The sequence below is a fragment of the Eptatretus burgeri genome, chromosome 3, assembly GCF_056783735.1.
Source record: "Eptatretus burgeri isolate ZD-2024b chromosome 3, Ebu_testis_v1, whole genome shotgun sequence".
Taxonomy (NCBI): Eukaryota; Metazoa; Chordata; class Myxini; order Myxiniformes; family Myxinidae; genus Eptatretus; species Eptatretus burgeri.
In genome coordinates this window covers 8,816,763-8,842,025 of record NC_140963.1, presented here as the reverse complement: position 1 = coordinate 8,842,025, position 25,263 = coordinate 8,816,763, and the positions used below count along the sequence as shown (strand labels likewise).

At 44.8% G+C, this 25,263-nt stretch overlaps 1 protein-coding gene across 4 annotated transcripts in view; it reads left to right on the top strand.

The window, feature by feature from the left end:
* The window catches only part of LOC147029374 (triple functional domain protein-like), a 497,357-nt gene that overhangs the window by 228,935 nt on the left and 243,159 nt on the right, over positions 1-25,263 (top strand). For all 4 annotated transcript variants that reach the window (XM_085872379.1, XM_085872381.1, XM_085872378.1 and 1 more), the window contains 3 exons: positions 485-712; positions 15,638-15,760; positions 17,804-17,995. In XM_085872379.1, coding sequence (XP_085728505.1) covers positions 485-712; positions 15,638-15,760; positions 17,804-17,995 — 543 coding nt within the window. The remainder of the gene's footprint in view (positions 1-484; positions 713-15,637; positions 15,761-17,803; positions 17,996-25,263) is intronic.

Genomic DNA, 25,263 nt, shown 5'->3' with positions numbered 1-25,263 from the left:
AATTTGCTTTTCCAAATGTTTTATTTGTTTTAGCTTTGAACAAACGTTCTTCTCTCCTTTTGGATACCCTCATCGCGGCATACAACTCTAAGAGACTCTATTTGTAAATCTTTTCATTTCATTGCGATCACTGGTCCCTCCCTTTTCACCTTTTTGAAAATACATGACTAAGACGTTACCTGACAAGATCCTTCCCGTCTTGTCATCATCCACTGGCCCTCTGCAGACATCACTTTCCTTACCTCTGACTGTTAATGCAATTATCTTTCAATGCTGCCTCGTGCTTTTAATACCCCCTCCTCCCCTGGCCCATTGTCAAGGCCCTGCGGCCCCATTTTAAACAAACTACGTTTAACGATGATGGACGGCCCTTTGTGGTATGGAAGACTATGCCAGTGCCATAAGCAATTTGCACCCTTTATAAGCAGCCTGTTGTGTGATAATCAGCCTTTGCAATGGTCATTGCGATGGACTGTTTTATCAGGTGAGTGCAGATGGAAAGTCACTTCTGGACAAGCTTCAACGGCCACTCAGTCCTGGGGCTGACTCTCTCACAGCTACTGCCAACTACTCAAAGGCAGTGCGGCATGTGCTCGATCTAGTGCATGAGGTGCTGCACCAGCAGCGCCAGCTCGAAGGAATCTGGCAGCACCGTAAAGTTCGGCTCCACCAACGGCTGCAACTCTGTGTGTTCCAGCAGGATGTACAACAGGTGGGAGCCCAAGTGGGATCGGGATCTTGGGGAACAATAATCGGCTTACTGCTTGTGCACGCAGTTGGAACCTAGGAAATTGGTCACTCCCTGAAGTTTATGAAACACTTATTTGCTCGTAGAACATCTTTTTTTTTCATTGTTTTTGTCACTCTACCGTGATAGTTATAAAGTTGAAATTCTCATCAATTTGGCAGAATTCGTTTATCAAACTGACTTGCTCGCTCATTATTGAAGCCAAGTAAATTTGGGCCTCACCTGTTTTTCCATGAAACGAGCAATGAATCCATGTCTTCACTGACGGTAGTTGAATAACACAAATTGTGTATATTACAGTACAGTAATACCATTTATTGACAGTCGGTATTTACAACTTATTCCACAAACATTTTGTTTACTGGGAACAACCAAGCGTTAGTTTTATGCACACGTCTTCACAATTTTAGTTATGCACACTCATTCACAAAAAACTGTTGTGAATTTGTTGTTTGTTCCTCGGGATCAGATGTTGTGTCATGGTTTTTTTGTTTTTTTTCCAAGTTGCAAAATGTATCAAATTTGTTCTCATTCATGCTTTGTAATGGTGAGCAAAAGTAACAATCAGAAAAAAGAGCAGGTTGTTCATACATCTCACTAAAACAAATGTGAGTTAGTGTTTTCGGAGCATCAGCTCTGTTTCCATTATCATCAGAGAGTGATATTAATGAGAAATGTGGCTAATTAGTTGCTGCTTGTTAGCAGTTATCAGAAGTGGTTTCTGAAATAATGCACCGCTTCTCATTGAGTCATAAATAGTACACCAACGTAAAGCCCAAGCGTAGCGCAAGACATAATGCCCTAATGACATCCCAGACGTGCCGCCATCTTACTAAACCCGTCATCCCGACATCTAGTGTCTGGCATTCAGCCCGTCGCCTCTGGACATCAGTAGGAGTCAGATACATGCGTTATGTTGTTCAACTGCCACCAGCAAAGCGACGGGATGGGCTAAGTGCTGGATGCCACGATGACCTGCACTTCTGTTGAGGCCTACCCTAGCGCTAGACACAACACCGTAATGGCATCCCCGACGCAACACCGTCATTACGACCCGGCAAAAAGAGTGACAAACAGAGGGACAGACGGATGGATAGAGAAATCCGCCAACTTTAATACTTTTCCAACATTTCCAATTGATAGCATATTTACATTGATCAAAATGCTTTGACTTGTTTTGGGATAGCTTATTTTGATAAGTGGCTTGAAGAAAGATATCTGAATTGATTCTGATCCTGAAAAAAATTCAGTGGGAAATAACAATTTCATTTTTAATTGAGCTTCCTAAAGTTTGTTCAATGTTCATATTTGCGAGAAACACAGTAAACCACAGTGAACAAGAAGGGCACTCGGTAGAGCGCATACTTCCACCACGCAATGCCTGATCCAGTGGAACATATTGGGCTCAATAATTTTTGAAATTTATTACATATCATTTTTGGCCCGATCTCTTCATAGTGAAGAATCTCTTTAAAAAAAATTTAAATTCTCATATCTGGATCTGGATTTGGATCTTCACCAAAATCGAACCAATTCTTCCTTGTCACACACCCAACTTGTCCACCACGCTTCGTCTGAATCCGTCCACAACTTTTTGAGATATCGTTTTAATCCGACTTCTCAATGGTGAAGAATCACTTTAAGAATTCTAGTACTCTGATCCGGATCCGGATCTTCACCAAAATCGAATCGGTTCATCCTCGTTACACTCCCAACATGCTCACCAATTTTCATCAAAATCCATCCACATGTTTTTGAGATATCCTGCACACAAACAAACAAACAAACAAACAAACATACAAGAAAGATGTCATGCATTGCACGATACCTGCAGAATAAAAAAAAAAAAATTTGGCCTTAAAAATAATTGGTGGTTGAATTCATTGTCCAAATATGCAAATCCTCTTCAAATTTCAAGTCAATCGGGTGAAAATTGACAGTTTTCGAAATTTGACCTATGTCAACTTTTTTGGCCTGTGTTGACGTTTTGGCCCATGTTGACCTCAAAAATAATTGGTGGTTGAATTCAGTAACCAGATATGCAAATCCTCTTCAAATTTCAAATCAATGAGATGAAAATTAAAGATTTTAGAAATTCCACCTTAGGTTTTTATTTATTAATTTTTTGTATTCCTTGCCGAGGCTCATATGAGAGCTAACACACAACGCACAGCAAGGGGGGCATGAGACAAGAGGGGCGGGAGTGGGAAGGACAAAACAGTGGGGAACAGAGATCTTAGGAGATCTGTGGAAGGGAGAGGGATGGGGCGGGGAACATGGGGTATACAAGATGGACATTACAGGGACTTTCAGGAAGGAATGCAGGGAATTTGAAGGAGGTGCGATTGGAGGGGATTAATTGGAGTGGAAAAGATCGAGGTTTTGGATGGGGGAAGATATGAGATGGTGGTGAGCAGCTGTTTTGAAGGGCTGGAGGGAAGAATGGGATTGAAGAGAGTGTGGGAGTTTGTTCCAAAGGTGGGGGAAAAGGAAAACGAAAGAGTGAAGGTGAGCAGTGATTCATGATTTTGGTAGTTTTACCAGAAGGGGGTTGCACAAGTTTGCAGTCGGACTCGGCGGCCGAGTTTGCGTTCGGACTCGGCGACCGAGCTTGCGGTCGGACTCGGCGACCGAGCTTGCGGTCGGACTCGGCGACCGAGCTTGCGGTCGGACTCTGCGGCCGAGCTTGCGATCGGACTCGGCGGCCGAGCTTGCGGTCGGACTCAGCGACCGAGCTTTCGTTCGGACTCGGCAGCCGAGCTTGCGGTCGGACTCAGCGACCGAGCTTGCGGTCGGACTCGTCGACCGAGCTTGCGTTTGGACTCGGCAGCCGAGCTTGCGGTCGGACTCGGCGGCCGAGGGAGGGGTGGGAGCGAGAGAGGAAAAGCAGAGGGGTTGGGCATGAGAGGGGGAGAGGAGAGGGGTGAGAAAGAAAGAGGAGTAGGAGAAGTAGAGGAGGACGGGAGGAGGAGGGAGGGGTTGGAGAGTTAGAGGAGAGTGAGGGGGAGGGGTGAGAGAGAGGGAGAAGTGTGACAGATGGAGAGGGATAAGAGGAGAGGAAGGATTCCAGAAGATGATGTCCAATTTAACGTCCATCTGAGAGGCGGCACACACATTAATGAACACCCTGCCTGTGAAACACAGGGATGACAGTTTATAGCTAAGTCGAGATTCGATCCCAGGCTCGACGGCTTAGTGCAAGCGTGCATACTGTACCTCTCAGCTCTCCTGCTGTGATGTGCCGATTCATTGCTTTGTAACAACTGTAAATAATTTCTTACTCATTCTAATCATCTAATTTATTTTACCTTCCTAATTCCGGAGATGTCCCCATGGAGAACCGAGCTGCACTATCACCATGGAAGCTTGAAGAGCGCTCACATAATTGGCTTATCCACTCAAGCAAGCACTCCAACGAAACGGTTGAAGAAACTTTTAAAATACGAAATGTTTCATTTTTTTATATATGTATCTATCTCTGCCAGTGACAGGTCATATAATGAAAGAAGATCGTACAAAAAGGGGAAACATGGTGTCAAATATACTTGCACATTTTCAGCGAGCAAACCACTGCCCCAGGCACTGCATGGCCAAACACAGGCAATTGGGCCCTTAACTTTGTTCAAGTCGAGCGATATATTCAGTGACAGTGCGAATATTTTGGAGTGCTCACCAGGTGGCTTCAGCACTCAAGCAAGTACTCCAATGAAACTGTTGAGGAGGAATGGCTGGCTTGGCAAGCGATTAGCGGTCGCCGATCGGTCATATAAACACCATGTACCTGGAGACGTCCAGAATGTCAAGTGATGTCCGAATTGGACAAATTAACACTTTCTTTTGTTTTTAAGCTGTCATAACTTCTGCCGAAGTCAATAACAAAGTTTAAATTCTGAAATTCGGCTGAGATTAAGGGATTCTCGAGGTTACCGCATCTGCGGAAATGAAGTAAAGCCACAAAAGCTGACGTCTCTGGGCATTTGTAAGCATTGCTTTGTATCCAGCGATTTGAAGGTATGATCAGGCATTCAATGATATGAGTGAGGAAAGTGAAAAAATAAAAACTTTGTCGTTAAGAAACCGTTGTGGCCTGTTCCAAGTTGAAGCGTTGTTGAGCATGCTCAAAAAAATAGTGAATTAAGACCCCATTTGGGGACAGCTTGCTCAATTATATATTTACATACGGTCATTAATTATCTTCAAAAGGGGTGTTTACATAAACCCGAACACCCAATTTTCACTGATGCACTTCCTTGGAGTTCCCTGAGAATGCATGCACAATTTCAGGCCTCTAGCTTTCATGGCTTTGGACTTATTGAGGGCACGTGCGTACACACACACACACACACACACACACACACACACACACACACACACACACACACACACACACACACTTATTTAATCGTATATAGACTGTTCATCAGATCCTCCAAAGTCATTTTCAACTTTCTTTGGTACAGTTTTTGATTTGGCAATGAAACAATGTATGACGAGGAAATAGAATAATAAATGCACTATTTTGAAATGAAAAGTACTGGTAAATGTAGTTTTTAACCCCTCAGCCCAAATTGGCTAAGGGGTATTGTCGTCATAGGCGTTGTCCGGCGGGTGTCCGGGCGGGCGTCCGTCCGGGCGTCTGTCAACTTTTGGTTTCCGTCGATTTCGAGGAGAACGCCTTGTCCAATGAAATCCATTTTTGCAGGGTGTGTTGGGGTTGAGTAGAGGAAGGTTCCTTTCTAAAATGGGCGCGCTGTGATTTTCAATGTGGCCTCCATGGTAGCCATCTTGAAATTGGTTTCCGTCGATTTCGAGGAGAACGCCTTGTCCGATTAAATCCATTTTTGCAGGGTGTGTTGCGGCTGGGTAGAGGAAGGTTCCTTTCGATAATCAGTGCGATGCGATATCTAATATGGCGGCTCGGGCAGCCATCTTGAATTTGGTTTCCGGACAATAACTTGAGAACGGCTTGACTTATTGATTTCATTTTAGTATGATATAATGGGGGTGTTTAGAGAAAGGTTCCTTTCGATATTCAGTGCAATCCGATATCCAATATGGCGGCTAGAGCAGCCATCTTGAATTTGGTTTCCGGACAATAACTTGAGAACGGCTTGACTTATTGATTTCATTTTAGTATGATATAATGGGGGTGTTTAGAGAAAGGTTCCTTTCGATATTCAGCGCAATCCGATATCCAATATGGTGGCTAGAGCAGCCATCTTGAATTTGGTTTCCAGACAATAACTTGAGAACGGCTTCACACATTGATTTTATTCTAGCGAGGTATAATGGGGTTGAGCATAGCAAGGTTCCTTTCCAAAATGGGTGCGCTGCGAGTTTCACTGTGGCTGCCACGGCGGCCATCTTGAAATTGGTTTCCGTCAATTTCGAGGAGAACGCCTTGTCCGATTAAATCCATTTTTGCAGGGTATGTCGGGGTTGAGGAGAGGAAGGTTCATTTTGAAAATGGGCATGCTGCGATTTTCAATATGGCCGCCATCTTGAAATTGGTTTGTGTCAAGGGGCTGAGGGGTTACGCCTGCTTTGCGGTGCTATTTTTGAACAAAGCAATTCTCTCCATTCAGCCTGTATCATTTGCACATCTGAAGGACAGCTACGGCACATTTATCAGATGGCAACTGATGACGTGCAAAGGAGGGCGTCGCAACAAATTTAGATATATTCGCAGAGGAGCCACCTTACGGGCGATCTTCTGAGAGCCTGAGATACCTTCATTTTGGTGGTGTATAGACCACTGGCAGCTGCCTCAATCGCTCCCAAAAATACCCCCCAAAAAACCCCCGGGTGACATGCATGAAGCAAAACGTACCCACAGCTTGTAATTCAAAACACCTCACTGCACTGCAAAACGTGGGGACAGGAATACTGCACTGTGAAGGGTGGGACTTGTAATACCCTCTCCCATCTGGAGTGAAGCTACACGATACACATTTACATCGAGAATTTGCGTCCCCACCCCCCACCCTCCAAACACCACTGGCAAAGATAAAAAAACCCCAATGCACGAAATAGGGTCATGCTGATCCTATGTAGCAAGTCTGGATGTAATCAGACCAAAACTGTAAGAGGAGTAGTGCTGCAAACGCACAAACACACAAACTCTGGTCCGTGAATTATAGTAAGGATTCACCGCTCCCTCATCTCGATCATCACTACACAAATTACAGATATTGGGATTCGCTAGATATCCGTTATTGTCGGGTTTTCCGTGTGTGTGTGTGTGTGTGTGTGTGTGTGTGTGTGTGTGTGTGTGTGTGTGTGTGTGTGTGTGTGTGTGTGTGTCTGCAACGCGAGGCTCCACAGCACAAACCAGCAAACCGATTTCGATGAAACTTGGTGAACAGGTGCCATGTGGGTTGGGAGTGTGCGCGTTTGAGTTTCGTTGCTAAGCAACCACCCGTTGCTATGCAGCAGCCGAAAAACCGCGTTTTAAGAACCCAAACGGTAACTGACGTAGCGCTGCTTCTATGATAGGTAGAGCGACCGGACCAACTCCTGCCTAATCCTTGCATCCCATCTAGTTATCGCGACAGCATAACGTTCCTCTATCTCTCATAGTTTCCGAATGACAGCCTTCCGAATGCGGAAAGGTGGTGAACCAGGAAATATGTTAAGTGACCTTGACCTCGGAAACCGTCGATGGCGGAACGGTCAAATTCGGTGTATGGATAGAGTTTAATAACTACTACAGAATTGAACCGCAGCATTTTTCCAGATTCCATCACCAAGGGTGTCGGGGCTGAAATACGCAAAATTCGAAAACATACTTTTTCTCGACCTACGTTCACTATTTTCAATACTTGTTGACATTTGACACTGCACGGATATGGACTTCTTCGACAATAACAGCAGTTTATGCTCATACTAATAATACTTTGATGTCATTATATTTCAGTTTATGCATTGTAATTTCATTATATTTTAGTTTGATGATTCAATGAATTTTGATAACATGTGATCTGAACATCAACTGCATCTCCAATTCAACTCCTCTTGAGGCAATATTGGTGATTCGCAAGATATCCCTTATAAATTAATATCATCAAGGCGAAACGGGTAGACGTAATCGAAAGCGTCTTGGCATGGTGATAGAACATGGTTGGTAGAACATTTTTTTGTCATTTACACTTTCCTCCATCTCCACTCTGAGGAGTGCCAGTTGGCAAAATACGCAATAGGAAAAATCTTGCCAGCCAGAGGAACAATTGTATGTGAACCAATACGTCTTGGCAATGAATCTTCGTCGGTGGATCGGTCAGAATGAAAAGCATCATATCCAGCGCTTCGATCCTAGCGGATCCCTCGTCGCCTACCGGCTTGTTTACTTGGAAGTTACTCTGTCATCTCCATTTTGACATTACCTGGGTATGACCTGTACTCTATTTAGTCACTAGTTGTGCATTCATTAGTCTCACCCAAATGGGGTGTGTGTGTGTGTGTGTGTGTGTGTGTGTGTGTGTGTGTGTGTGTGTGTGTGTGTGTGTGTGTGTGTGTGTGTGTGTGTGTGTGTGTGTGTGTGTAAGCGCACGTCTGCCCTGCCACCACTAATAGTAGTCATTGCCACTTGCGAGTCTCCAAGACTGAACTGAGCCATCCCTGGTCCTGAAGCATCCATCCCCACTCCAGTAAGGAACCACAACTCATCAGCCAAGCTGTCTCATTATCCCTGCTCCGTTTAACAGAGCCTTCCCCAGTCCTGAAGCATCCATCCCCACCCCAGTAAGGAACCACAACTCATCAGCCAAGCTGTCTCATTATCCCTGCTCCGTTTAACAGAGCCTTCCCCAGTCCTGAAGCATCCATCCCCACCCCAGTAAGGAACCACAACTCATCAGCCAAGCTGTCTCATTATCCCTGCTCTGTTTAACAGAGCCTTCCCCAGTCCTGAAGCATCCATCCTCACCCCAGTAAGGAACCACGACTCATCAGCCAAGCTGTCTCATTATCCCTGCTCCGTTTAACTGAGCCTTCCACAGTCCTGAAGCATCCATCTTCACTCTAGCAAGGAACCACGACCCATGGACCAAGCCGTCTCTGCATCCGTGCTCTGTCTCCCCCCTGTCCCTGATGTGGCAGTGATATAGATCTGCGCAACCTCGCGTGCGGCCTCCGTGGTACTCTCGGTCTCATCCTTCCTCGGTCTCATCCTTCCTTCATGGGATAGAGTCGGCAAAACCAAACAAGCTGCAAGGCCCAGGGCGCCAGGCCGTGTCCCAAATGCATGTCCTTTGGCGCAAGTCAGAGCACCACGTGCATGACCCTCTGGCTCAACAAAGATGCCATCATCGGCTCAGTTCTCACCCACAATGAAGTCATTCTCTTCGGTGCGGTCCTCGATCCCACAAACCTCAATCTCTCTCGTCCTCAACGGTCGGAACTTTGCAAAGGGGAGTTCACCAAAGCTCAGGCCTTCTCTCCCAGCATCACGGGTCAACAAGTCCCACCCAGCTGCAGGGCCAGGCCACATCATAAACGTGTCGGACGGCACGATATCTGAAACCTTGTGTGCAGCTCATCCCATCAAAGCTGCTGTGTTGACCTGTGTCTTCCCTGCCTGAAGAGCTGATGTATTTTATGTGGCTCCTGGTTCTTTGCATCCCTGGCGACAGGGAGGTGGCATTATGCCACCGCCTCCTCGCCGTGTGTATGTTGTTATCTTCATGTGTGTGTTTCAGAAGGTGGAACGGACCCTTCCCAGGTCTTAAAGTATCCACCTTTATTTATGTATGTTTGGTATGTATGTATGTATGGTATGTACATTTGTTATGTGTATGAATGTGTGTATGGTATGTATGTATGCATGGTATATATGGGAGCATGCAAGTTTCTGTTGTTAGCTGCTATCTCCACATGTGGGTTGGTTTCAGGAGATGGAACGGAGACCGACCAGGTTTCAAAGTATGTGTGTGCGTGCGTGCGTGCGCATGTCCACGGCTATATAAAAAAATATATTGGCTGCAACTGCTTGTCCAATCAAGGCGAAACATAGGAGGGAATCCCCATGGAGACATTTTGTTAATAACTCTGACATCATAGGTTACATGGTACGGCAGCCATATTGAGTTGAAGGAAAAAAAATTGGACATCTTATTTGAAACCGTTCAACAAAAAAAATTGAAACTTGGCATATGTCGTCAACTCCCCATGGGGTATTTCGGGTGATAATGATGATGTCATCGATGAAGTAGTATGCCAGCCATAATCCTTATCTGAAAAATCTGGAACTTTGTATATTTGTTTTATGACCTGATGTGAGTGAAGAATTGGAATTTATGACGTCATTTGTCACGTGGTCTCGCGGCCATATTGAATTGAAAATAAAAACCGTGAAAAATCTTCCTCTCTGGAACTGCTGAACAGGGATATAGTTTGAAAGAAATTTTCATATTCATCTTCATGAACACAATTTAGCCGTAATGTACACAAACGTGGTCGTTAAATATCCCAATAATCAATCAATAGTCAAGAAAGCCACGAATAATGGCAATGTACGTGATACAGTAGGGTGCATGGACGATAGGGGTATCTGGGCCACAATCGTAGTGTGTTAAGTTAACGATGGTATTTTTGTTCAGAATGAAAACACAAAGTGAGACTATGTGCTCCACCAAGTGCTGCTCTATTTAATACTGCAGCGTTGATGGCTCAACTAACATCGAGGTAGTCACAGCGGGACAGTAAAATCCCGTGATGTCCTGAGTGGCTTAACAACTGTGGAGACGTTCCGAATTAATGGTGGGCAAAGCACTGGTCGTGGAGAGAGACATGAAACCTTAAAGCTGTTAAAGCCAACGGGTTTATTTCCCGGAACCTCAATTAAAGGAATCGGGGATGATGTAATTGAGACGGAGGAGACGGTGGGTTGGGATCGGGAAGAAAAGGGGACAAAAAAAAAAATCGATAACACTGAACAACAAATTTCAAAATTTTTTTTTTACTGGAGATGTGTAAAGTGATTAAGACTAATTTGGGTATGCTGATTTCAAAAATCATAACCGTTTTGCTGTATCACGTCAGGATTTTCAGGAACAGAAATATTCCCATTGCCGAGAAGTCAGGATTTCAATGAAATTTGCATATGTCTTTAACATGTCTATTTCGTTCAATTGTTGTTAACTTGTGTTATATTTCTTTCTTTCAGATAAAGATGAGTAGGCGTTCCTGTACCAATCATCCTGACAACTTCTGTTATGTCTGTGGTCAGTATACCAAAAAAGATCAACAGCGAAGTATATCTACAGCAGTGAAAATGAAGGCCGCCTACTTTCACTACTTCGGGTGTAAGGTGGGGGACCAAGAACAGAGCTGGGCACCACACATCTGCTGCACAAGCTGTCACACAACCTTGACTCAGTGGTTGGTGGGCAAGCGCGCGAGCATGCCATTTGCGGTGCCCATGATATGGCGTGAGCCGCAGAATCATCATGATGATTGTTATTTCTGCTGCACAAGCATCGCCGGCTTCAACAAGAAGAATAAAGGTCACATCAAGTACGCTGACTGCGTCTCTGCTCGTAAACCTGTGCCTCATGATGACGAGAACCCCGTTCCAACACCTCCAGCTGATCAGAACATAGCTGTAAGCAGTGGTGAAGAGGATGGTGATGATGAACATTTTGAACCCGACACTCAAGAATCACACCTTCTGAACCAGGGAGACTTAAATGATCTTGTAAGAGATCTCTCGCTGTCAAAGGCGAAGGCAGAGCTGCTTGGATCAAGGCTGCAGCAGTGGAATCTACTTGAACCTAACACCAAGATATCCTTGTTCAGAGCACGTCACAGAGACATGGCTGAGTTATTTGAGATGGAAGACACGATGACATTCTGCAGTGACATCAACGGTCTGTTGAAAGAACTTGGGTGTGATCACGATCCTGCAGACTGGCGCCTCTTCATCGACTCGGGGAAGAACAGCTTGAAGGCTGTTTTGCTCCACAATGGCAACGAGAAACCATCAGTCCCACTGGCTCACGCGTTCGGCATGACAGAGACCTATGAGACTATGCGGCAGCTGCTTGATTCCATCAAGTACAATGACTTCAACTGGCACATCTGCGGAGACTTGAAAGTGGTGGCGCTGTTGTTCGGGCTGCAGTCAGGCTACACGAAATACATGTGCTTCCTTTGTCTCTGGGATAGCAGAGACGACAAGAATCACTGGACGAAGAAAGATTGGGAAGAGCGAAAAGAGCATGTACCTGGTCGACACAACGTGAAGCATGTCGCCCTTGTCGACCCAGCCAAGGTTTTCCTTCCACCACTCCACATAAAGCTCGGCTTGATGAAAAGTTTTGTACGGGCAATGGATCTGAATGGGCGTGGGTTTTTATACCTCAAGGAAAAGTTTGGCAACATCTTGTCGGAGGCCAAGATCAAGGCTGGTGTCTTTGTTGGACCGCAAATCCGACAGATTATGAAGGACGAAACTTTTCCGACAACTCTAAACCCCAAAGAGCTGGCAGCGTGGAGGAGCTTCAAAGCTGTGACGGACAACTTCTTGGGGAACGAGCGCGCGGACAACTTTGAAGAAATAGTGCAGCAGCTGCTGGAGTCCTTCAGGAAACTTGGCTCCAGGATGTCCCTGAAAATCCATTTCCTACACCAGCACCTGAACTTCTTCCCTGACAACTTGGGAGCAGTCTCGGACGAGCACGGCGAGCGATTCCACCAAGAGATTTCACTCATGGAGACGCGTTACCAAGGGCGGCACAACCCGAACATGATGGGCGATTTCTGCTGGTTCCTGCATCGTGAAACTGACACAGAGCAGCACAAACGCAAAGCCAAATGCCTAAAGCATTTTTAATTACATTCTAGTGGAGTTTTTCTGTAATTTCTATAATTTTGAAGCATTCATGATGAAATAAATGAATAAATGAATTTTTGTAAATTTCATTGAAATCCTGACTTCTAGGCAATGGGAATATTTCTGTTACTGAAAATCCTGACGTGATACAGCAAAACGGTTATGATTTTTGAAATCAGCGTACCCAAATTGGTCTAAATCACTTTACACATCTCCAGTAAAAAAATTTTGTTGTTCAGTGTAATAAATAATGAAGTACAATAGGGTAAAAATTTTTTCGAAAGAACAAGGCGCTTCACCCCAGACTCAGTCACTGATGGGAAAAGGGGACAAAAACCCAGGCGACTCCGCTCTGGTGGTAGCGGGGACAAGCAGGCGATGAGAAGGACAATCAGGAGGTGAAGACACACGTGTAGGTCAACGAAACAGGGCAAGGTTGGAATGACGAAATAGGCAGGATGACCAGGCACAGGACGAAGACGAGCAGGCAGGACGACCTCCTCAAAACTCCTTTTCCTTTGTTTTACCGCAGAATTTTTCCTTCCTCCGTCGTGTTCGCCTCAGACTCGCACAAAATAGCCCCAGCGCATTCTCCCTTGACCCAATCGCCTGATTCCGCTCCTCCCTCTCCTCTCGGGGTAACGCACCGCCTCCTAAGGAGGCGTCAAACGCTCCTCCCCTCACTCTCATGCCGAGTCCCCCGGTGCCCCACGGTAGAGGTTGAATTGAGGTTATACACACAATTTACTTCACCGTAATCCTGAACTATTACTATGCGCCACCCCCTGTATGGTGCACATACAAACAAGACATCCTTAAGCTAATGTTTCCCTCCTCATTACATCAAGATGGCTAACTACTCGTGCACGGTCCATGCTATTCGAAACATTCCTATCTGGTCTTTTGGAATATTTAACCCCTCCCCCAAAATTGCTAAAGTACATGTATATTTATCGATTTGATTGAAATTGAAACAATTGCCTCGGATTGTCATGAGTGGTCAGGACAATCGTTGAGGGTCCTCGTGGGTAATAGGTATCCGGCTGAATCTCCTGGAAGACTTGTGGGCACACGTGGGAATGCACAACAAACGAACGCAGTTCGCTCTTCACGATGCTCAGGTAACAGTGACTCATCAAGTGTAGTTAATGTATCATGTAACGTCACAACTCTTGTGATCCGTGAAAGCAATGATTTAGTTCCTTTGTTGATTATTGAGTTTCACATGAAAGGGAATTAATCTGCCATTGTTATGGCTTTCCTTTGTCATCGGTTTTGGCGGTAAAATAAAATTATATCTAAACTTGGCTAATATCTAAACCGACAGCCACTGTTTTTTGGAAATGTAAGAGAATGGATGAAAGGTTTCATCGCAAATTGCACAATCGAAGTGTTTGACTCGTTTCACTCTGTTGTTGTTTTTTTTTTTTTTGTTTTTTTTTCCTCCTCGGCTAAGACAGTTCGTACAGGAAGGGAGTTGAATAATGGTTTTAGGCAGATCAAGTTTGAAAGCAGAAACAAAGGGCAGAAAAGACAGGGCACTGTTTACCCCGACCGGGCGGTTCCTCGGGCTGTTAAAAAGAGGGCGTCACACGAGACGAGCAAACGCAACCGTCCCACAAGTCACGGCGTGTGACCCAAGCAATCCCCATTACTTCCCAGCACAAACATGCCTTGCTGGGACAAAGAGGGCTTCAAACGAAAAGCCTCAATTGTTGATTTTGCAACGGGTCTTTAAGCCTTTTGTGCGAGATTCAGCAATGATGTTCGAGAGCCTTCAAAGACTCAATCGGTTTGCCATCTTCACGAGTCTCTCCCTGTTTTGTGAATTATTCCGAATCCAATGCTGCCAATCGCTTTGTCTGCTCACACCGGTTTACACGGCTCGTCGGTGTTGCTTAAGTTGAAAGTTTTAAATATTTGCTGACTACTTCGGAGCTGCGTACTGGTTTTCTTTCCGCCTCTTGCTCTTTTGAACATTTCCATTTCGGTGAGTTGACTCTCGTTACATTCTGTGCCAAAGTCTTTGTTTATTTTTACTTAGCTATCATCTTTCAATTGGCAGTCTGTGCTGTCGTGCCCACATTAACAAGAGCAACCTTCACTTTGGAAGTCAAACGGTTTGTGCGAGATTATGTGATGGAATTACGGTGTTTGGACGCACACGTACATCTCAGTTCACCACATTGTACCTTCGTTTTGAAAAATCATTTGCTAAACTGCAAGGAACTATCTTAAACCAGCTTTAAAATAGTTAAACCTGAAATTGTTGACCGCTACAGTTGCTTTAGCATTGTGTATCTATTTATACTCAAAACGGAATCCAAAGCTCATTTCCATACAGGTCTCATTGCAGGAGTCTTGGTTTCACCGCGTTTCAACGATTGAGCTTTCCTCGGTAGTTACCTTGATTCTGTTTTAAACTATTTACAATTACCGGGCATTTTATGAGACATTTATATTTGTGCTTCCGTCTTTGTTCGTATTATTCGAGGCAGGCGGCCTGTTGTACACAATCCATGGCCTTACTCTCTGCCGCCACTCCGTGAGCAAGCGATGAAACTGCAGCTCTTCGTGGAGCAAAACGTTCCACCATTTACAGAGTATTACATCGTATTGCACAAACGGACCCACGGAGTCACGCCTGGCCGTACAGTGGACCAACTTGGAACGTGGATTGCTCAACGTGCTCCAAACACTTGACTTGGTCAAAATGATCTTCAGCCGATGATTGTTAAATCTTAGACGGTAATATAGTTCGTAAACGTGACGTATAGTGTGCAATTCCCTCATCTTTAATTGGACGCATGTTTTAAGACAATTATCATCAATGGATTATAACCTTTCCACACATTTCTCAGAAAGGATTGTTCGTGCGAATATTACGCAGTAGATTTTTTTTTTTAGTTATTTTTCTCCGGATGATTCATGTATTTTGACGTACCTCATAATTTGGACGATGACGATTAAGCCCTTCTCATGGAATCCAGGTTTGAACGCCTCGTGAAAGACGCGTTTTGCTTTGGCATGAGCCGTGACGATGGGTATTTTCTGTGCAGGTGCTCGACTGGATCGAGAACCATGGTGAAGCATTCCTCAGCAAGCACACGGGCATCGGCAAATCTCTGCACCGGGCACGTGCCCTGCAGAAACGTCACGAGGACTTCGAGGAAGTGGCACAGGTAAGGGAGTAGTTATATACATGCTCAGGAAACGGAGCGTTGATGTCTGAATTTAAAATGCCTTTAAATTGATGCCGCAGCAGAAGTTCGAAAGTTTGTCATGCCAAGTTAGACAAGCCGTGCATTTAAAAACGAACTAGTTTGTGTCGTTTTCACCTGATGTGCTCGAGACTGTTGCGATAGTTTTGACACGTTGGCGTGTTCGTAAGAATCGTCGGACGCACATTTTCTCCTGAAAAAAGTTGACCGTTTTGGACTTTGGTTCTTCTTGGATTTGGCCATTCGGTCGTCGTGTATTTGCCTTCCCTCTGCACCAATTCGACACCATTAACTTCATGAGATTTCACAAAAGTCATTTAGACCGGAAATTTAATTGATGGATATGTGTACGCGTACGTGTGCGTGCTTGTTGGTTTTCTTTTTTTGACCTCTTGAGGCTTAAAGCTTCCTTACTATAATTCAGGGACCGGTGTTTGTTTGTTTGTTTATTTGTTGTGTTACTACTCCTACGGTTCTGGGACGATTACATCCAGACTTGCTAATCGGGATCAGCATGACCCCAATGAATGCATAGGAGTGTTTTTATCTTTTCCAGTGGTCTTGGGGAGAGGGGAGCGGGGGTCGTAGGGCGAGAGGGGGGATGCAAATTCTCTCTGTAAACGTGTGTCGTGCCGCTTCAGGTGGGAGAGGGTATTTCAAGTCTCCACCCTTTTTCAGCACAATATTCCTGTCCTCACATTCTCCAGTGCAGTGAGGTGTTTTGAATTGCACGTTTGAAAAAATGGGATAATAACATAATCCCCCTGGCCGCTCCCGTAAGGAGTGGGTGCTTCTCGTAGTAATAATTTATTTGAGAGCAGGTAAATTGCTAATGCATTTTCGCTGTGTAATTGCCCTTTAACCCCTAAGCTTCCTTGAAATACCACCAAACGTTTTAAAAGTGGTGACCCATGGAAGAGCTTCATCGGGATGCTTCCCGTGGCAGTTTGACACGCGTTTGGCCATTGGCCTGCTGTTTGAATGTGAGCGCACGATTAGAGCGAGAGCATTGACCCGAGGCAATTTTGTGCAAAAAAATTTTTTTTTATTACTTTCGTTAGTACTTCAAAGTGCGGATGACAATGAGACAAGATGCCACACTTGTTGCGACAGTTCTTTAGATAGCACAATATGGAGCACTGTACCCAGAATATAAACACATTGACATTCATCGAGAAGAGATAACTACGATTGACCGGTGTCACCAGTTGGGCAGCTGCACTTTACATGCACAAGCAACCATCGATCGAAGATTATTTCTCAGGCACATGCATCTTGCCATTCCACACTTGGACCTGCATGAGCATGTCACTAACTCAAGACTTGCATTCGGGACTGCTGGCTGCCTTGACCACACTACCTGCAAGACCCCCACCAGAGTCATCTTTCCATCCACCTGAATCAGTTGGAATTCCCACAATAATTTTCATTTTTTTTACAAATCACAGAAATCACAAATTTCCCCAAAACAGTTTTTGGCCGCAAATTGTCAAAATGGCGTTTTCAGCGTCATCCGGCCTTGTGACACGTCACCATCTGAAGCACGGAGCATGCCCGGATGCCAGGCGTTAACATCCTAATGCTTGAAACTTGTTAACTAAGCGGATTTCTTGGCCGTGGCTGGTGCACGATACAATTATCAAGCTAAGTCGAATTTTGTGATGAAGCGTGGAGAGGTGTGGAGGAAGAGGTTCGGACGGGGTGGGGGAGATAGTTGCTGTTAATTAACCTCCCACCATCTGAGATGAGGAAACGCTTTGGCCTAATCTCCTAAGTGTGGTCATGCTCAGTACGTGGAGAGTGGTCAGCTGCTCTTTGAAGACAAAGTGTGTTCAGTCCTTGGGAAATACAGCGCTGGGAAGTGATGCAGAGAAAGGAGGTTTTCAATGTCTTCTCAGACAATTGAGGTTCTCTTTTTTTTTTTTTTCCTTTGAAGTGCATTTTTCATGTTGACAATTATCAAACGTGACATGTTCCAAGACACATTGCTCCCACATGTTGTAGAACACGTACACGAATGCAGACAAGCTGCTTGAAGCAGCTGAGCAGCTGGCACAGACGGGGGAGTGTGATCCAGAAGAGATTTTCCAGGCAGCACACCAACTTGAGGATCGTATCCAGGACTTCGTCCGACGTGTGGAACAACGCAAGCTTCTGCTGGACATGTCTGTCGCCTTCCACACACACACCAAAGAGGTTTGATAAGTTTGTTTTTGATGCATATCAACTAGTATGGACTGGTGTCTAACTTCTGTTTTTGTCATATTATGTTTGATAAACACAGGATGTCCCATGAGGAAGTTCCCATTTTACTTCCTTGATTATAACAAGCACACACATTAAAAGTTTAATCTACTCCTCAACATGTCCACATTATCTTTGAACACATGCCTGGAGGCTTTCAGCAAATTATCCGTAACTTTTGTACAACTGCCACGGGATATGCCCTGAACAGCATTGGTGATGTGACCTTGTACCTCTTGCAAGGACTGTGGGTATGTGCCATACACTTTTATGGTCTTGATAATCCCTCACAAAAAAAGTCACAGGGACTGAGGTCACGGGATATTGGGGCCCAAGCAATGAGTTCACGCCGACCGATCAAGTTGTTGTTGGGAAACATTGCATCAACGAAATCGTGTACAATTCGTTCAATGTGGAGGAGCACCACCTTGCTGCAGCTAAGTTGAACTCGACCTACCTTTTTACCAGAGTACAGGCACCAAAAAAAAATGGACATGCTGTGTACTAAAAATTTCAGAAACCACTCTATAACTGTTCCACATCAGTTTCAACGAAACAGTTGTGTGTGCTTGTTCTAATCGAAGAATTAAAATGGGTACCTCCAAGCGGGACACCTTGCACATTACATTGTTGAATCATCTATTTATTTGTTTGTTTTTGCTGCCACGGTGCAGATACCTCCCACTTGTACGGTGGTATGGTGACTTGAACATTGCTTTCGTATTTTTGTCTGTGGTGGTGAGCTTCAGTGTGTGGTCGAGCATTTGATGGCTTTGAGATCTTGAAATGCACCATTATTTACTCTTACCATCACATTAGTAGCCTGGTGTTGGCTTAGCAGTTAGGGTGGTGGCTTGGGATCCTAGGGTCCTAAGTTCGATCCCCATTTTACCACTGAATTAACACCAGGGGGTTGACTCAGCCTGTCATCCTTCCGAGGTCGGTGAAATGAGCACCAGTATACTGGTAATGGGGCACTGCATCGGCGGCATCGCCGCGCCCACAACCAATGATGCAACCAGCAGCCAATAAGGCTGTACATGATGGGTGTCATCAGGTTGGTCACCTAATTTATTGTGCCAACTATTCCATCTGCCACAACAACTCAGAGGAGGAGCTGAATGATTTCTGATGTAAATTTTGATAAACTACTGTATTGGGATCTATAATTTGCTAATCCAAGTCTCTCTTTATGGAGTAGGGCATCCATCATTCTTTTTATTTATTTATTTATTTATTTTTCTTTCATTCTTGAGCATCCTCTGTGCCTGCATACCATGAGACATTCAATGCTTGATTATCAAAATTTTTATTGTTTTTTATTTGGATTTATACTAATTTATTTATTTTGTAAGTATATGCCGAAATAATTTCCACAATACTACAATTTAAAATTTAATTGGGTAATATAGCACATGTTCTGACATCACCTGAATTTAAAAACTAATAATTTTAAAATTTGGGTATATATATATATATATATATATATATATATATATATATATATATATATATATATATATATATATATATATATATATATATATATATATATATATACATACTCACACACACACGCACACACAATATTTGATGAAAATGTACGTTTCTTTTTTTCAAAAAAAGATTGGTCATCACAATTTAGCTTCATGATCAGAATTGAGATAGCGTTGCTAACCCCGTGCATTTGCCTCTTAAAAAAATAAAATAAATAAATAAATATATATATATATATATATATATATATATATATAATAATCAATAACCGAACCAGCGGGGTCAACAAACTTCCAGGCACGTTTCTCTTCCACCCGGGAAATCAGCTGGCTCGCACGTCCTCGCCGCTGATGAGTTCCAGTTCAGGGATTTTCCACGTGGATTATAAGTGAAATCTGCAGGGCTCATTTCCACCTCACTGAAGCTGAGTTTTCCGAACCTGATTAATCCTGTTTTGTGTGCGTCATCCGCCAAATTGTTGCTGCTTCGTCCCATTGCAATATTTCACGTTTGTTTGTCCGTTGTTTGTGCCTTTCGTTTGGTATCGTGAAGGCCTCACTCGGACAGAAAGTTTGCTTCAGCAAATCAGTCCTGGGTGTATTCCCAGGTACTCCGCTTCTATTTCCTCAACTTTATCCTATCCTATTCCCTATTTCCTCTCCTCATTTAAAAACAATCGGAACAAAAGAAACAAACAAAAAACTTTGTTTCATTTCATCCCATAACGATTCTCATTTCTATTGAATTTCCTTCTGCTTCTGGTTCTACATCCCCCCACCCCCTCTGCTCTCCAAACAGAATCCACATTAAATAATATTAACGCTTCTGCTTAAAAAAAAATCATTTAAAGAATACATTTCAACCCTTGTTTCTCCTTAACAAATGCTGCACATCTTCTTCTTCTTCAAAGGGATTTTTTTCTGAGGTTTTTGACTGCTTTGTGCCTCATCCACGAGCCTCCCCACACCCCCTCCCAACTCACTCCCACTCGTACAGCGCAGCGTTTCTCCATGCATTTAACAAGCGTTCTAATCCTCCATCCCATGATCTTTATGTCCGTTTATCAAAATTGGGAATACAAGTGCGTGGCTGTACGTGCAAAAAAAAACAACTTTCAAACCGCGTGCCAGAAACAACAACCACACAGGCCGTTCCTTCGCTCTCGCGTGCCCATACGTGCATGGCCGTACGTGAAAAAAGAAAAGAAGAATTGTGACTTCAATTGTGATGTCATAGCACCATGTCCTGTCATTGGTTTGGTAAATAAATGGCCATAATTTAGGAAACACTTGTCCGATTAATATCAAACCTTGAAAAGGCACCTACTCAGGTCCCCAGCAATATACCTGGCAAGTTTCAATTATATCGGATCAGTGGTTGTCGAGAAACAGCGGTCGCAGACACACACACACACACACACACACACACACACACACACACACACACACACACACACACACACACACACACACGCACACACACACACACACACACATTGCTGGAATTATAGATAGATGAAATCAGGAAAAACATCCACCATCCATCCCCACCCCACCCTCTCAAAACTTCATGTCCCCCTTTTCTGCCTCCCTCCACACCCCACCCTCTTAAGGCTACTTCTCACTGCACCCTCTAACCTTCCCCCTAATCCCACACAGTCAAACCTATCTCTGTAACCCTCGCACTCAAACCTTCTCTTGCAGTCCTCACTCACACAAACATTCCCCCACATCCCACACACTCAAACCTTCCCCCACACCCCACACATTCAAACCTTCCCCAACATCCCACACACTCAAACATTCCCCTGCCCCCACACACTCAAACCTTCACCCTCACCCACCCACCCCCTCCCCCGCCATAGCCTCACTTTTCCCCCGAAAAGCCTCCCACCCCATCCTGCACCATCCCAATGCTCCCTTCCCCTATCTCTAACTGTGTGGACCTCAAATATCCAGGACTTTCATTCCAACCTGACAGATCTCCCAATCCAGGCCACTGCCGATAAACCGGACATCATTTGTTTCACTGAATCCTTCGTCTCACAGGAAGCCCCTGACTCATTCGTGTCTCTCCCTGGCTATTGTCTACACCGGATTGATCGATCTGAATCCCATTGTCAACGGAGTTGCCCTTTACATCAAAAACTGCATTTCTCACTCTCCGTGCCCCAGGAGTACCTCTCGTGACTTACTGTCCGCTCCCACCTCATGTTTGTCTGTATGTTGACCCATCCTCCCAGCTGTGACGACTCCATCTCTATCTCTCTCTGACGACATGGACCAACTTTTCACCACTCATCCCAACTCTCTCTTCCTAATCGGTGGTAAATTAAATTGCCACCATGCTAATTGGCTGGGTGTTGGTCTGTCTCTCATCAGCCATGGCACTTCAGCAAAGAATTCCTCTGACTCCATGGGACTGACTTAATCTGTAAACTTTCCCACCCAGATTTCTCCCAATGGCAAATCTTCCCTTCTGGATTTGGTGCTGAAGAATTTCCCCACCAATGTATCTTGCTCGTCGTCTGCCCCAATTGGCTCATCTGATCATGTGCTTGTGAAGGTCAACATATCTCTGGCCATTCTCAGAGAAGAGCCTCAGCAAGGACGAGTCTAGCTGTTCACTCAAGCAAAAGGGGAAACAAGCAGCCATCTCTCTTTCGTCTCCTATATCGGACTGGTCTCCTATATCTACCGCCGCTAATATTGATTTAGCCTGGGAATTCTTCCACAGAAACCTTCTCTCTCTTATTCACAGATTAATCACACCTCGTCTTCAGTTATCTTATCCATCCTCCCATTCTTGGCACTCTGAATCCTGTGGTGAGGCAGTTACTTAAAAATGACTTCCATTCTCCTCCTGGAAGGCAAAGCTAACACCGAGAGCAACCTCAGATCATTCCACAAAACCCGCAACAAGTGTGTGTCGACACGCCGGAGAGCCAGAAAACATCTATCCAATGTCAAGAATGAACTTTCAAACTTGTCTCCCTTCTTGAAAACCTGGTGGTGCCTTGTCAAGTCTATCTCTGGTGTATGCTTCCCTTCCATCCCTTCCCTCATTTAAAGTGGCTACACAGCCGACTCTGCTCGTGAGAAGGGAAGATACCTCAATTCTGTTTTTGCTTCAAAATTGTGTGACCCTAACCCCTCTCTCTCTCTCTCTCTCTCTCTCTCTCTCTCTCTCTCTCTCTCTCTCTCTCTCTCTCTCTGAACCCACCCTTCCCAGTCATACCCAGCTGCTCCTGGTGTCTGTGTCTTTTGCACCTGAAAAGGTGGAAAAGTTTCTGGAAATCCTCAATTCTTACTCTGCAACTGGACTGGACAGCATCAACTCACGTGTCCCAAAAACCTGCTCTGCTCCTCTTGCACTTCCTCTTTCTGTCATTTTCACCCCCATCATATTACCATCTTCCATCTGCTTGGAAATACACCAACATCACAGCATTACATAAAAAAGGTGCAAAAGTAGATCCTCTTCACGACAGACCAATTGGCTTACTTCCAATCATCAGCAACATCATGGAATCCATCATCACAGTTGATATAAAATTCATTCCTTTTCTCCAACAGACTCATCTCAGATCATCATTTCGGATTAAGACCCGGTCACTCTACCTTCGATATGCTACTTCTGCTCTCCCAACAATGGATGGAGGCCCTCAATGTCACACATGAGAGTATGGCTGTCTCTCTGGACATATCTCAAGCTTTTTATACAGTCTGGCATCCTGACTTGCTCTTCAATGTGTCTGCCAATGGAATCCAAGACCAACTCCACTCTTGGATTCCTGACTTCCTCCACTCTCATTGCCAAAGTGTGGCTCTCATTGGAACCTTTTCTTATACTCTCCCTGTCAAGGCCGTAGTACCACAAGGTAGTGCTCTCGGACCCATCTTACACCTCATCTTTATCAACGATCTCACTAACTTTGTGTAAAATCCTCTTTATCTCTTTGTTGATGACTCCACACTCTGCCGTGGCATCTCTCATCCTTCTGACAGACAGGCAGCAACCTCTTCCCTCTCCTCACACCTTGACAAAATCCCAAACTGGTCAAAGACTTGGAACATGCCTTTCAAACCTGAGATATCTTCTCTCTCTCTCTCTGTCTCTCTCTCTCTCTCTCTCTCTCTCTCTCTCTCTCTCTCTCTCTCTCTCTCTCTCTCTCTCTCTCTCTGTCTCTGTCTCTGTCTCTGTCTCTGTCTCTCTCTCTGTCTCTGTCTCTGTCTCTGTCTCTGTCTCTGTCTCTGTCTCTGTCTCTGTCTCTGTCTCTGTCTCTGTCTCTGTCTCTGTCTCTGTCTCTGTCTCTCTCTCTCTCTCTCTCTCTCTCTCTCTCTCTCTATCTCTCTCTCTCTCTCTCTCTCTCTCTCTCTCTCTCTCTCTCTCTCTCTCTCCTGTTCCACAAAGCCTTCCATGTACTTTCTCAACAACCATCTTGAAGAGTTTCAGCCACTCAAACTCTTGGGTCTCACTCTCGCCCATGATCTCTCTTGGGCACGCCACATTTCAAAATTGGCCTCCAAAGCCAGATGCTGACTGTGCATCCTCTGTCATGCAAAGCCCTTCCTTGGCACACCTGAGCTCCTATCCACCTACAAGGCTTTCATCCATAGCTTGGTAGAGTACCGCTTTCCCCTCTTTGTTGGCTCCCCTGCCTCACGTCTCGCTCAGCTTGATGCCATGAAGACCAAGGCTTTCAAGATCATTGGAATCTTTCGTGATGAAGCTGTGTCTATGGACCCATCACTTCGCCATTGCCGACAACTCGGTGATCTCTGTCTTCTTCGGCCTCATTTCTGGTCTTGCACCCTCTGCCCTCTCCATGATTTGTCCCCCTCACCCCCCCCCCCAAGTGTGTGTAGGATGCACGTGGTCCACCAGCAGCCCCCTTCAAGTGAAATTGCCAAAATCCAGAACCACTTCGTACCTCCACACATTTATTCCTCTCTTTTTGCTGCCCATGGAACCACTTTCCATACTCTCTTCAATCTTATTCTTCCCTCTGGGTTTTCAAGACAGCTGTTCACCACCATCTCAGGTCATCAACCATCCAAAGCCACGATCTTTTTTACATCCGTTAAACTACCCCTAACCCTCCCAAAATTTGGCTTGTGTATCCATTTTGTCCACCGCTTCCATTCTCCCCATAACCCTCACCATTAACTGCATCCCTTGATTGTCTGTCTACTTTCTCCCTAATCTGTTCTGTGTCCTAGGTCAGGGCTCGGCAACCTGCGGCTCTTTCAGGACTGAAGTGCGGCTCCCAAGCCCAATCGATTAAATCCCCTTTTTCTCATTATCAATGAGTTTTCTGAAAAATCTTTGTGAATGTCGTGAAAGAACAAAGTAATACTTGAGAACGTTGGCGGAGTGATGAACAGTAACATACATCCGATTACCGGCGAATCCTGCGAGCAAGACTTACACATTGTGCTCCACGTACCGCCTGCTCTCCATGAAGCGGTTATTTTCGCCATCTTGTCGGCAATATTGGTGTGTGTATGTGTGTGCGCGTGCGTGAGTGTGTGTGTGTGCGTGCGTGCGTGTGCGTGTGCGTGCACTCTCTTCTACAAATCACTTTTCAGGGAAAAGAAAAGCATGTTCATTTGCATTTATACATTCATTACAAGGTGCTTGTTGAAAGTGCAACAGAAATGTTTCCATTTGTACTTGCCTCCATTAATTTCTGACAGTGCCAATAACTGAGTACCAAGTTC